Source organism: Acomys minous (assembly GCF_964271855.1).
Source record: "Acomys minous genome assembly, chromosome: 7".
Classification (NCBI taxonomy): Eukaryota; Metazoa; Chordata; class Mammalia; order Rodentia; family Muridae; genus Acomys; species Acomys minous.
Window position 1 is genome coordinate 33,754,497 of NC_140488.1, and position 14,267 is coordinate 33,768,763.

Genomic DNA, 14,267 nt, shown 5'->3' on the forward strand with positions numbered 1-14,267 from the left:
CCTGCATGTATGTCTGTGTGCATCCCCGGTGTCTGGAGAGGCCAGAAGATGGCTTTAGATCCCTTAGACTTAGAGTTACAGACTTGTGAACTGCCATGTGGGAGCTGGGAACCAAACTCAGGGCCTGGTAGCTAGTTCTCTCCATGTCTCCAGCCCCTACTAGGGTTTCTTTGGTTTGCTTGTCTTCGTTTTCGGTACTAGAGGTTGAACCCAGGGCATTGCATTTGCTAGGTAGCTGCTGTACCGCTTCCCCACACCTGCCCCACGCACACACATAGAGACCCACAGAGTGCAGAGTGTTGTAACTCCAGCTTCAGGGAATCCAACCCCCTCCTCTGGCCTCAGCAGGCACTGCATGTGCATGGTACACATACATGCAGACATATGCCCACATACAGAAAATCAATGTGACTCTTTGAAAATATGTGCATATATTTAATCTTAAAAAAATTCTACGATCAAGCACAGAGCTTGGTACATGTTAGGCAAATGCTAACAATGAACTATGGCCCCCGCCCCCACCCACCTCTGCTTATTTTGTACATTTTTAAAAGGACAAAGTCTTTTTGAAGCATTTGTCAAAGAAATTGTGTTGACAATGAATGTCTTTCCTTAGATGCCATTATTGAAGGTGTATTCTTGTTCACTGTATCAAACACTGAGGCCCAAGAAACTTTTTTTTTCAAGACAAGGTTTCTCTGTGTAGCTCTGGCTGTCCTGGACTCACTTTATAGACCAGGCTGGCCTCATACTCACAGCAATCTGCCTGCCTCTGCCTCCCGAGTGCTGGGATTAAAGGCGTGTGCTACCACGCCTGGCTAAGAAACTTTAAAAAAAACTTATTTATTTACTATGTATACAGTGTTCTGATAACATGTATGCCTACACAACAGAAGAGGGCACCAGATCTCATTATAGATGGTTGTAAGCCACCATGTGGTTTCTGAGAATTGAACTCAGGACCTTTGGAAGAACAGGCAGTGCTCTTAACCTCTGAGCCATCTCTCCAGCCACCAAGAGATTTTCAAAAGCCGTGAGGTACAAGTTGGCAGAGTCCATCGAAGTCACCTGAACTTAATTTTCTTCTGAGGGTAAATCTCTTCACGCAGTTTCCTTTCACATGAGTTTTTGCTGTCTCTACAAACTGGTATGACTTTGAAGCACATGACCCTGAGTTACTTTTTTTTTTTTTTTTTTTTTGGTTTTTCAGGACAGGGTCTCTCTGTGTAACAGTCCTGTCTGTCCTGGAACTCATTGTATAAACCAGGCTGGCCTTGAACTCACAGAGACGCACCTGTCTCTACCTTTCAAGTGCTGGGATTAAAATGTGTGCTACCACTGCCTGGTTGAGTAACTAATTCTCAAGGTATTGTTTGAAAATTTAAAAGAAGGGGGCTGGAGAGATGGCTCAGTGGTTAAGAGTGCCATCTGCTCTTCCTGAGGTCTAGAGTTCAATTCCTAACAACCGAATGGTGGCTCACAACCATCTGTAATGTGATCTGATGCCCTCTTCTGCAGATAAAGCACACATATAAAATAAATAAATAAATTTTAAAAAAAGAATGAAAGAAACATTTTTACAAAGCTAAAGTTCAGTCAGCAGGAAAGGGGAATTTCTAACTATTCTTTCTATTTTTCTCTCTGGAACTGCATGAAATAACTTTTTTCTCCCTTCTCTTGTTTGGGGGTATTTAGACACTACTTAAAAAGAGATTTACTTCATTCTTAATTTGAGGTGGGAGGCAGTATGTGTAAACAAATGTGGGTGCCAGCAGAGGCAGAGGCGTTAGATCCCTTAAGAAAGAGATTACAGGCTCTTATGTGTGCTGGGAACTGAGCCCAGGCTCTATGCAAGAGCATTAAACCCTGTTAATCATTGAGCCATCATTGCTCAAGTCCATCTGTGGGGATTTGAAGATGGCTATCTTACTGAGACTTCCAGCCTCCTGCCTGACCATGGGAAGACTTTCAAACCTTTCATTTTGATGTCTTTTGACTTTGTCAATATTCTGCAATCGTGGAACATATAACTTCATCAGAGCCCAGTGAGACTTTTTTTTTGGCTGGGAGTGGTGGTGCAACGCCTTTGATCCCAGCACTTGGGAGGCAGAGGCAGGCAGATCGATGTGAGTTCGAGGCCAGCCTGGTCTACAAAGTGAGTCCATGACAGCCAAGGCTACACAGAGAAACCCTGTCTCTAAACCCCCCGCCCCCAAAAAAGAGAGACTTTTTTTTCGTCACTTGAACTTCCCCTCCAAGTAGCCTTAGCTTCTACTTCGCACCTTTCAAAAGAGACAGTGTTGTTACAGAGAGTTTTGGGTGACTGTTTAGGCAGCAAACCGCCTCTGTCATTTTTTTCTTTTTCATTTTGGAAGCTGCTACTCTGCACTTCCTGGTTACTAAGGTAATTAATTTTTATTCCTTCTCGAGTCTCTGATGAGGTTGAAGACCAGACAGTTTAGTTTTACAATTAAACTTAGTTGCTTAGGGGTTAAGATGTTTTTAGGTCTAGATAGATGTTTTTAAGTTGATGGAGATGAGTTATGATAGATGTTGATTTACATTCAGAATTTTAGATGCACCAAGATAGGAAAGATGTTTTCTCCAAGGTTGCCAAATAGAAATAGCCAAAGCACTATGAATATAACATTACACAATACTTGATTGTTTCGAGGTTCTTCCTGCTGTAGGTAGTTTATTGTATATACGTGTAATAATATAAATGTATATGTAAAAGAAAAAAGAACTGCGGTGGATTCACCTCTAATATGGCTCTGAAAATTGATTGCTGATGTTTTGTTAAAAGGATGTATAATTAAACTGCTTTCAAACAGGGTTTCTCTGTGTAGCCCTGGCTGTCCTGGACTCACTTTGTAGACCAGGCTGGCCTCGAACTCACAGCAATCCACCTGCCTCTGCCTCCAGAGTGCTGAGATTACAGGTGTATGCCCTGACGCCTGGCTGTATGTATGATAATTCTTTATTAGTACATCAGTATATAGTACCATGCTAAGAACTAGCAGAATTCCATTGGAGATATGTGTGAATGATATTTTGAAATATTTACAGTAGAACTGTTACATAAAAATAAGTGCAGCTGGGCGTGGTGGTGCACCCCTGTAATCCCAGCACTTGGGAGGCAGAGGCAGGCAGATCACTCTGAGTCCAAGGCCAACATGGTCTACAAAGTGAGTCCAGGACAGCCAAGGCTACACAGAGAAACCCTGTGTAGAGAAACAAAACAAAACAAAACAATAACAACAACAACAAATACTTGCAACAACTAAATGTGATGCTGCAGGCCCAGCACTCAGGGAGGCAGAAGAAGGTAGATCTCTGTGAGTTCAAGGCCATCCTGGTCAACAGAGTGAGTTCTAGACAGCCAGGGCTACACAGAGTAACCCTGTCTCAGAAAAACAAAACAAAACAAAACCAGAAAACAAACAAACAAACAAAAAAAACCCCACCACCACCAACAACAAAAAACCCAAACAGAATACAAACCTGCAACATCTTGATACCAAATCACAGTAGTAACAATAGTAGTAATGCAACTACTATAATAAGAATAAAGTAAAGGCATGTGCCACCACCACCTGGCTAGTATTATCATGCTAATAAATAGTGGCAGTAGTACTACCAGGACTAGTAGTATTTATTAATTATTAAAGACAATCTGGACACATTTAGGGTGTACATTATGATGATATTTTAATGGTTTCTTCTTACAAATTTTGATTATAATAACAATGCAGAGATTGGCTGGATGGACTATCTTTTTACAAGCCTATTGCAAGACAACAAACACGTCCACGAGCGCACATTGGGATAACAAGACAACGTCTGAAGAGTGAAGCTGCCAGGAGACCTCTGTGTTGCAGATGTTGGGAAGATGAAGGCTACCATCTAACACCTTGTGTACCAGAAGCACACAGGGCTTTCGTGTCTCCTGTGCCTTTCTCATTGACATGAGACTTTAACGAAGGGAGCCTTTTAGAGCACAGAGGCAGAGCCAGAACCAGATGAGAACAGAGGAGCAGGCAAGAAATTCAGAGAGGTAACTGTTCTGTTCTCAGCTCTGCTTCCAACTGAGGAACAAACCTGACCTTGGTGAGCAAAATGGCAGGATTGAGACAGGGCCTTCTGATTTCAAAATATCTGCTATTCTTCATGAAGAAATCTGTAGCTCCAGCACTCAGGAGGCAGAGGCAGGAGGAACTCTGTAAGTTCAAGGACAGCCTGGTCTACAAAGAGAGTCCATGATACCCAAGGCTACACAGAGAAACCCTGTCTCTGAAAAAAAAAAAAAAGAAATCTGCAGCGTGTGGCTACCATCTTATGCCAAAAAGCTTGTTATGGGCATCTCAGTCAGACTTTTGGGTTAGGTGATGATCATCAATAGTGTTCCACAGTGGAGCTAAGACTCTGAAAATCCACTTCTCTCTTCTAAATGGCCACTAAGCAGAAAGAAAGCAATAGGAAGTTATTTCTCAAAGAGTGCCATTTCACAGTTTGGTTTATTATGATGTCTTAGGACCTATGTCTTTCATAATCTACTGAGTAGAAAGACAATATGTAAAGCCAGGCATAGTGGCTATCACCTCCAATTATAACACTTGGGAGGCTGAGGCAGGAAGATCACTTCAAGTTCAAAGCTATCCTGGGCTATTAAAATGAGACAAAAAAATTGAAAATTGGGCTGGAGAGATGGCTCAGTGGTTAAGAGCACTGCCTGCTCTTCCAGAGGTCCTGAGTTCAATTCCCAGCAACCACATGGTGGCTCACAACCTTCTATAATGAGATCCGGTGCCCTCTTCTGGCCTGCAGGTGTACATGCAGGCAGAATACTGTATAAATAATAAATAATACTTAAGATATTTTTAAAAAAAGAATGCTTATTGGTTTTCCAGAGGACCTGAGTTCCGTTCCCAGATCCCACAGCAGGCAGCTTACAGCCACAAGTAACTTCAGTTCCAGGGGGATCTGACTCCACAAGCTCCTCTAAACACATGCATACATATATGAAAGAACACACACACACACACACACACACACACACACACACACACACACACACACAAAATAAACCTTCAAAAAAGAAAAGAAAAAAAACCAACAGAGGACAATCACAGAGCGGAGCAATGAAGAAGGCTAGAAGGCTGGCTGCAAGTGTATGTGTGTGTGTGTGTGTGTGTGTGTGTAACAGAGGGAAAGAGTCAGAAGGAGACAGAGAAACAAAGCCCCAGAAAGGAAGAGACAGTACGATAAAGATATTCACCCAACATGATGCTGCATTTTTTAGCCTAAGCACTGGGAGGCTGCAGTAGGAAGATATTAAGCTCAAGGCCAGCGGGGCAAAGTGTCCCATGCCTTTAATCTCAGCCCTCCGAAGGCTGAAGCAGATGGACTTCTATGGATCCAAGGCCAGCCTGGTCTACATAGCAAAGTTCCAGGCCAGTCAAGGCCTGGAATCCTATCTCAAAGCAAAAAGAAAATCAAAACACTTGAACAACAACAGAAAGGTCCATCCAAGGCCAGCCTAGGCTTCATACCAAGACCCTAACTCAACAACAACAAAAAGACATATATACAAGGAGAAAGTGGTCAAAGTCGGAGCCAGAAGCATGTTAGTTACAGCTGGTTAGTCAACTGGGGGAAAAAGGAACAAATCCTCCCACTTTCCCTGATGACAAAGATGGGAAAAAAAAAAACAGGAAGTAGGCTGAGATAATTCCTCCAGCTCAATGCTGGTGTTAAATGCTCTCTAGCTTTTCTATATCCTCAGTTTAATTATTAATTCAAGAAACATTACCCAGCAGTGGTGGCGCACGCCTTTAATCTCAGCACCGGGAGGTAGAGGCAGGGGGATCACTGTGAGTTTGAGGCCATCCTGGTCTGCAAAGCAAGGTCAGGACAGCCAAGGCTACACAGAGAAACCCTGTCCCGAACCCCCTCTGCCCCCCAGCAAGAAACATTTAATACTTATTGAGCACCGATTATGACAACAGAATGTGGAAATATACCACCACATTTTTCTGCCCTGAAGAAGTTTAAAGCTGCTATAGCATCAGGACCAGAAAAAAGACAACTAGTGGAGGGACATCCAGGGTGCTGGGGAAACACATAGGCTCAATCCCTTTGCTCCTTCACTTATTTAGGAGGGGTTCTCAAGGGAAACATGACCCCTGGAGAAGCAGCAGGAGTCATCCTTGGGTGGGGGGTGGGGGGTGGGGGTGGGGGAGTGGACAGGTAGGGAAGGGGCGCAGAGGTCAGTGAAGGAACATGCTGGGCAAAAGTTGGGATATTAGGTTATTTCCATTTTCGTTTTTGTGTTTAGCAGTGGCTTTATAATTTTTCTCTATTCCATGTGTATGCAATTTGTATAGAATAATTGTAAAATATGAATGCCAGCTTGGTTGTAATAATTTATATGTAGAAAGGATAAGATACACAAAGGGATAAAGTGATATTCCTGATGTTGCATGATAATTAAAAAATCATTTTTCCAGTATTAGGCATGAAATAATTTGTTGATTTTGTTGTTGTTGTTTGCTTTTTGTGACAAGTCTTTTTTTTTTCTTTTTGAGACAAGCCTTACTATGTAACCCTGGCTGGCCTGGGACTAGCATATAGTCCAGGATGACCTTGAACTCACAGAGATCCACCTGCCTCTGTCTTCCAAGAGCTGGGATTAAAGATGTGTGAGATCACAGCCAGGCTCTTTCATTCCCTTTGTAGTTCTATTTTTCTTTTTAATTTTTAGAGACAAGGTTTCCCAATGTAATAATAGTCCTGACTGTCCTGGACTCTCTCTGTAGACCAGCCTGGCCTCCAACTCACAGAGATCCACCTGCCTCTGTCTCCTGAGCTGGGCTGCTGTAGTGCTATTTTTAGTATGTACTACAGCAGTTCTCAACCTGCGGGCCTCTGTTGTTTTAATTGAAAATCCCAGATCGGTCTACTTTACCAATGAAGACTCAGGAGCCAGATGCTGTGGTGAAAAAACCCTGCTAGTTTAGAGAGGCAGAGAAAACACCCAGCTGACCTTCCTACTCAGCTCACCTGATGGAAAAGGCCCCAAAAGGCTTACTAGTTCAGCTGACAGACAGCCCAGGAAGAAAAGGCCAAATAACCCAGGGCTAAAGGCTTGCAAGCTCAAAGCCCAAAAAGCCAAAGGCCAAGGAGCTCAAGAGCTAGAGAGCTAAGGGCCAAAGAGCTAAAGCTAAAATCCCAAGAGTAAAGTCCAAGAGCTAAAAGCACCAAAGGCCCCTTCTACTTTTACATGCTGTCTTAAATACACCTCCCACTCTTTAGTCCCTATCACCTGATTTCTTGCTCTGCTCCTTTTCCTAGGGATAATTTTATTAACTCCTGTGTACAGATAGCTTTGGATTAAAAGTATGTGTAAGACTAGATACACCACACCTGTTTACAACAAACAGCTAGCTCTTGGATTAAAGGTGTGCATAAGGCTGGCTGAGCCACCCCTTAATCACCTGTTTACAATAAACAGAAAGCTCTTGGATTAAAGGTATGTTAGGGTTCAAGCACAAGAAACAGGGATTTACAGTTCAATCTCTGAGATCACATTGGGATCACCACCAGATTTTTACAGTTCACAATCTCAGAGATCACAATGGGATCAAATATCCTACTACAGGCCTCGACCCCTTTGGTAAACCTCTATCTCCAAAAATATTTACATTACTATTCATAACAGTAGCAAAATTAGTTATAAAGTAGCAACAAAAATAATTGTATGGTTGGAGGTCACCACACTATGAGGAACTGTAGGAAAGGGTCGCAGCACTAGGAAGGTTGAGAACCACCGATAACACTACATCGCAGCCAAGGCCTTGTGGTGCAAGCACACAATCCCAGGCGTTTGGGATGATGTGGCAGAAACTGTAAACATCAGGCCTTCCAGAGCTGCAGAGAGAATACAAAGGCCACCTGGGGAACCTTGTAAGACTCAGTTTCAAAGTAAAAATACAAAAGCAGAAAGGGGCGGGGCTATTGCCCAGTGATAAGGTGCTTGCCCAGTATGCACAGTACCCTACATCCAACCCCCAGTACAAAATAAATGGTCCCACGTATACACACGCAGGTGTATCTTTCTGGGAACTTGGGACATATTGTTAAGAAGACTTTTTAAATGAAATAACATGCTCCTTTTTGATGATCTTTTGTTGTGTCAGTAAGGCTAATTCATCAACCCAAAACTAGCCTAGTTACTTTGATAGTATTGTTCAAATGTTATTGAAGTTAATTAATCTGTTGACTTTATGCCACATAAACTGTGGGGTAATAATGCAACTAGATCAAAGGAATTTTGAATAGAACTGCAGCTCTCCGAAGAAGAAAGCTAGTGAGTGGGTGGGCCGAATCCCATACATTGAAAGTTTTGAGAACAGATGCTTGAGTGATAATCTGACGGCAGAGTGGGCTCCGGATGTCTACTTCAGCACTGCACAGGGCAGAGACTGCTCTGCTCTTGTCTCCCTGACAAGCGCTTACCTTGTGACACATTTCTGAATGACCAAACAGTCAAGCAAATTTAAGTTGCTGATTAAAATTTTCTCATGAAAGCCACGTGTGGTCATGAATGCCCGCAACCTCAGCACTCGGGAGGCAGAGGCAGGCGGATCTTTGTGAGTTCGAAGCCAGCCTCTAGTCTATACTGCAAGTTCCAGGACAGCCAGGGCTACACAGAGAAACCTTGTCTTGAAAAACAGACAAACAAAGAAACAAACAAAATTCCCCGTGAAATAAAATGATGGTAAGGAAGGCATGGTGGCATGTGCTTGGAGTACCGGCAATTCAGAGCTCTTAGGCCAGAGGATTGCTTGAACCTAATCTTTTAAAACAGCCTGGACAATATAGTAAGACCAGTTTTCAAATAAAAAAAATACAGTTGTGGTGTTCTGTGACACAATTTTTATTCTGACCACATGAAGTCGGAAGAGTGTGTCTTAATAATTTAGTGATTAAACTTCTTTTCTTATGCATGGTTTTACTTATATGGCCCAGGCTGGCTTTGGAGTCCTTCATGCTGCAATTACAAGCATGTGCCACTATGCCTGGCAAGAATGTTTATTTATTTATTTAAATAACTTATTGTAAAGCTACACAAATTCAGTTTATAGAGCCATTTAAAAACTGAGGCCTTTGGGGGGGTAGAGGCAGGAAGAACAGCTGTCCCTAAATTCAAAGCCTTGTCTTAAAGGAGAAGAACGAGGTAAAACTTTATAACTTTTTTATTTTTGCTTTTTTTTTTTCCCAAGACAGGGTTTTCTATGTAGGCCTGGCTGTCCTGGAACTCACTCTGTAAAACAGGCTGGCTTCAAACTCACAAAGATCCACCTGCCTCTGCCTCCCTGAGTGCTGGGGTTAAAGTTGTTCACTACCACATCCAGTCATTATGTCTTTTTTATTATAAATAACATCTGTGACTAATGGGCTTCTGGGTGACTAATGGGCTTCTGTGTGAGTAATGGGCTTCTGGGTGACCCTGTCATACCTGCGTATGATGACAAACTTTGATCATATCCACAGGGTCTTTATTATATATCACTCATTGTCCTGACATTGGGGAAAGGATTTATCTGTGATCTTCCAACCAGGCCTGGTGGCACACTGGAGGCAGAGGCAGGAGGATCACTGTGAGTTCTAGGCCAGCCTAGTCTATATGAGTTACAGGCCAGCCAGGGCAACATAGTAAGACCCTGTGTCACAAAACAAAACAAAACAGAGTTGAGGAAATGGACAGTTCCTAAGTAAGGATTGGTGGGGCAGCTTTTGAGGGCTTGATTCAGCCACGTGTTCTCTGTAGACCCAGGACATAGCGCTAGCCAGCTCTCACAAGTTGGAAAATGCTCAAACAACATTTTGCTAAAGTTAATGACTAATGCTGCAATGTACATCATCACACGATCAGCAAGTCATTTGCTCATATCTTCTCCACCCATGAGGGAAAGCATTCATCAGCAAGAGCTCTTACTTTCAGGCATTGATCACATTAAAGTGAGTGCAAATCTGTGCTTATTAATATTTGGGTTGGAGTTGGGGGCTAGGGTGGGTAGTCACCAGTCCCATCAGAGAATTAGTTAAATCTAGAAAGTTCCACAGAAAAATCCTCATCAGTGTCTTGTGTAATTCTTGAGAATTTACTAAGTCGCTTCCCAAACCTCAGCTGAAGTTTATTTATATATAGAACCCCAGATTTAAGATCTCTTGGAGTGTACGACTTTTGAAGCTATGTTTTAGTGTTTCTCCTTATCTTTTGTTTTGTTTTGTTTTAAGATAGGGTTTCTCCAGCCTGAGTGTCCCTCAGTAGAAGAATAGATAAAGAAACTGTGGTACATTTACACTATGGAATACTACTCAGCTATTAAACACAAGGAATTCCCGAAATTTGTGGGCAAATGGATGGAACTAGAAATGATCATAATAAGTGAGTTAACCCAGAAGCAGAAAGAGTCACCTGGTATATACTCACTTAAATCTGCACACTAGCCCAAGGGATATGTCTCATGAAAGTCTTCACTTACCAGGAAAGTGGGACAGAGGGGAGGACAACCTACTGGGACTCTAGGTGAGGGAAGCATGGGAGAATGGGGAAATAGAAGGATCCAGAGGGTTCTAGAAACCTACAAGAAGAACATTATGATGGGCAGATCTGGGCCCAGGGGTCCTGCTCAAACTATGGCACCAGCCAAGGACAATACATGCGGTAAACTTTGAACCCCCTACCCAGATCTAGCCAATAGATAGGAGATTCTCCACAGTTGAGTGGAGAGTGGGGACTGACTTTTACACATACTCTGGTGCCCCATATTTGACCACATCCCCTGGATGGGGAGGTCTGGTGGCACTCAGAGGAAGGATAGCAGGCTACCAAGAAGAGACTTGATACCCTAGGATCATTTATAGGGCAAGGAGGTCCCCCTCAGTCACAGTCATAGGGGAAGGGAAAAAGGGGAAAATGGGAGGGAGGGAGGAATGGGAGGATACAAAGAATGGGATAACCATTGAGATGTAATATGAATAAATTAATAATATATATTAAGAAAAGATAGGGTTTCTCTTTGCAACAGCCTTGGCTACCCTTGAACTTGCTTTGTAGACTAGGCTGACCTTTAACTCACAGAGATCAGCCTGGCTCTGCCTCCAGAGTGCTGGGATTAAAGGAACAGCATGTGTCGCCATGACCTGCTTTTACCGCTTCTCAAAGGGTGGTTTATAGACCACAGCATTGAAATCACTCCGGGTGTTTGTTTAAGAAAGATGTAAGACAGGACGGGAGGCGAAAACGTGCAGTCCCCGTTCCTGGGCATGCTGAGTCAGGGGAATCATAGATTCAAGCTCTGCCTGAGCTCCAGCTGCGCTGTGAGTTTGAGATCAAACTATTAGGCAACTTAGTAAGACTTTCTAAAAAAAAAAATTTAAAAAGGGCTCAGGGTATGCGGATCATGTGTGAGGAGGTCCTGGGCTATAACCCTCCAGTGCTGCCAAGAAGCAACCAGTAAGTTTGTAGGACAGACACAGGCTATTTATTCCAGAATCTCTGAGGCATCAGATAAACAAAACAAAAGAAAACAAAACAAAACTGCTTTTAAAACCCCTGAGTGGTGTGTGTGTGTGTGTGTGTGTGTGTGTGTGTGTTTGGAAACTAAACATTTGAGGATCACTGCTTTACTATGACTCTACAGTTTTCTGTTCAAATGTTTTCCTCTATTGGTTTAAGTTGTGTCTATTTATTGTTTGCTTGGCAAGTGTACAGAGTACTGTTTAGTATGAACTCATTAGAGAACATTTGTGTACTTGTATACACACAGAAAAATATCTGGAAGTTTATGTATTTTGTAAACAGCGTTTCTGGGCAGTAATGGGAATGATCTTTATTTTCTTCTATTCTTGTTTTATTTCTCTCATTATTTCTTCCTCTATTTAAAAATATGCTTCTCCTTTCTGGCTTCAATTTCCCCATTAGGGAGAGTGTTGTAACTTTGTGAACTTCAAATGCACGATCAGCTCTAGTGTTCAGTGACTCCACACTACCCCCTAGCTTTCCCGTCCATCTATAGGATAAACTGTGTAGGTAGTCTCCGTGCTTGGAGAACAATCGTGTATTATTTTTGTATGTATTACCTCGAGATACCCAGCAACAGTTTTGAAACCAGAAAAAATGATTCTTTCTGTTCTCAAGGATCTGGAACAGAAATAACCCGCTATCTCACAACCCTCAAAAGTTCCTCCCCCCTGCTAGCCTTAAAAAAAAAACGCCCTCCACGTCTATCCCTTCCTAGTGTAATAATGGTTGTGAACCAAAAGACCAGGGCGTGGCCATCCCGCCCTCCCGCCCGGACATCCCCGCCCTCCCGCCCGGACATCCCCGCCCTCCCGCCCGGACATCCCCGCCCCTCGCACTGCTTTCCAGCATGGCGATTGGCTGAGAGGAAGAACGAGCCCTGCCCCCGGTCTTATGACTCGAGCTGAAGCGGCGACTCTTGGCTTTTGCGGGTGCCGCGGTCGGTGGTCACCAGTGTTTTCGCTCTCTCCGGGGCTGCGAGGGTGTTCGTTAGAATTGCCGGTCGAGTCGCCGCCTGTCCTGAGGGATCATGATGCACTTCCGCCTCTCTCCGTTTTCGGGCTCCGGGCTCGTCCTGGTCTGCCTGCTGCTGGGTGAGTTTTCGGGCCCTCTCCCTTAGTGTCTTCAGTTGGGCCCGGCGGGATTGGCGGGGAGGTTGTTCAAAGGCCACAACCTGAAAGACTAGTCTTCGAGGAGGCGTTGAGAGAGCGAACAGCTGACACTGGGCGGCGGCGGCGGCCGCCCGAGGCTCGCGGGCGGGGGCGAGGGGTGGGGGTGGGGGGGAAGAGTGCTACGCGGGAGGAGGGGGGGGGCGCACTTGACCTAGAGAGGGCCTGGCAAAGGAATGGCCGGCAGGGAGGGCCCTTGAGAGTAACAGCGGGGCAAGTAAGGGGATGAGGAGGACAGCAAGGGATTAGGTAAGAGGAGCGAGGAGACCCCATTGGGTAGAGAGAGCAACTTGGAAAAGTATGAGGGTGAGCAGACACCGGGGAGCCTTGGTTTTGAAGATGGTGGAAAAACTATAGAGTGAGAAAGGAAATTTGGAACGGAGGACGCTGTACCCCTGTGAAATAGTTGGGAACAAGAGGACAGGGGGGTAGGTAGATAGGACCGTAGGGGCCTAAAGGGGCAGCAGGCACAGCTTTGGGAACTTTGTAGATAGGATTTGAGGATGGGAAAAAAGGTGACCGAAGAGACAAGAGGAGTGAATGGGCTTGGAGTTTTGAGGATGAAGGGGGTCTGTGACTGTAGTAAGTTCTGGAAAGAAAAAAAAAAACGTAGACTCAACCCCTGGAGACTAAGGGAAGAGTGAAAACTGATGCCGAGTGAGTGTATGCCTTGAAGGTGTTGAGGATCTTGGTTTTTTTCCCCTGTAACTGTCACTACTTCCTCTCAGGCCGACTCTGACAGAAGAATCCATAGATGCCAAAGCCGGGTGAAGCTTCCAAGATGGTAGTTGTGTATCTGAGTTTCGTATGCTAACTCCCTTTCTTCACAGTCTCTTCCCTTTTTCTTCTTTCCCAACACAGTGGGCTTCTTCGTGGTTTTAAAGTGGGAGGTAACCGGCTGAGGGTTGTGTCCTTACTACACAGTAAGAGAAGACGCTGGTTGCTTGTGATCCGCCCCAATAGAATGAGTCCATAGCAGCCTAAATTTGAACTTTGATCACAGTGTGTCCTCCTGACCTGATTTACCCTGCTTGTTGTTACCCAGTGGCTCTTGCTGTGTGTACTTTAATAAAGAAGTAGAAGGAAAAGACCCAGATTGAAATGAGGTGAAGCTAGGTATATTTGGGGGGGGGCCGGGTGAGAAGTCAAAGAATTACATTTGTAATTCATGTTTTGGTGGAACAGTGTGTTCTCATCCAGTGGGCATTTGGCAATATCTTCTATAGGCATTAAGATTTTTTCCATAATAGCTTTTTGAATTTCGTGTTTCATTTTTGAGGTTGCATTTCAATTACATTTTCCCTCCCCACCCCCGCCAGCCTCCCCTATACCTCTCCCTGCTCTCCTTCAAACTCCTGCTCCCTTTTTTTCATCTATTATTATTGCATGCTTCTAATTACTTGTATATACATATATTTTCTAGAGGCATTTTTGTTTGTTCCACTGGGCAGCTTCTAGTGGACAGAGGCCAGGTATCCTGCTAACCTGCTTGCAAGAACAGGAACAGT

At 44.0% G+C, this 14,267-nt stretch overlaps 1 protein-coding gene across 3 annotated transcripts in view; it reads left to right on the top strand.

The window, feature by feature from the left end:
- Positions 1-12,461: 12,461 nt before the first annotated feature.
- LAMP2 (lysosomal associated membrane protein 2) overlaps positions 12,462-14,267 on the top strand; it is a 54,706-nt gene continuing 52,900 nt past the window's right edge. The window contains exons 1-2 of one of the 3 annotated variants that reach the window (XM_084788748.1): positions 12,464-12,684; positions 13,488-13,543. Coding sequence is in view for 2 of the 3 variants with exons in the window: in XM_084788746.1 (XP_084644872.1) it covers positions 12,621-12,684 (64 nt within the window). In the remaining variant the exon portion in view is untranslated. Of the gene's footprint in view, positions 12,685-13,487; positions 13,544-14,267 lie in introns of all 3 variants that reach the window. The other 2 variants (XM_084788746.1, XM_084788747.1) reach the window with 2 other exon arrangements.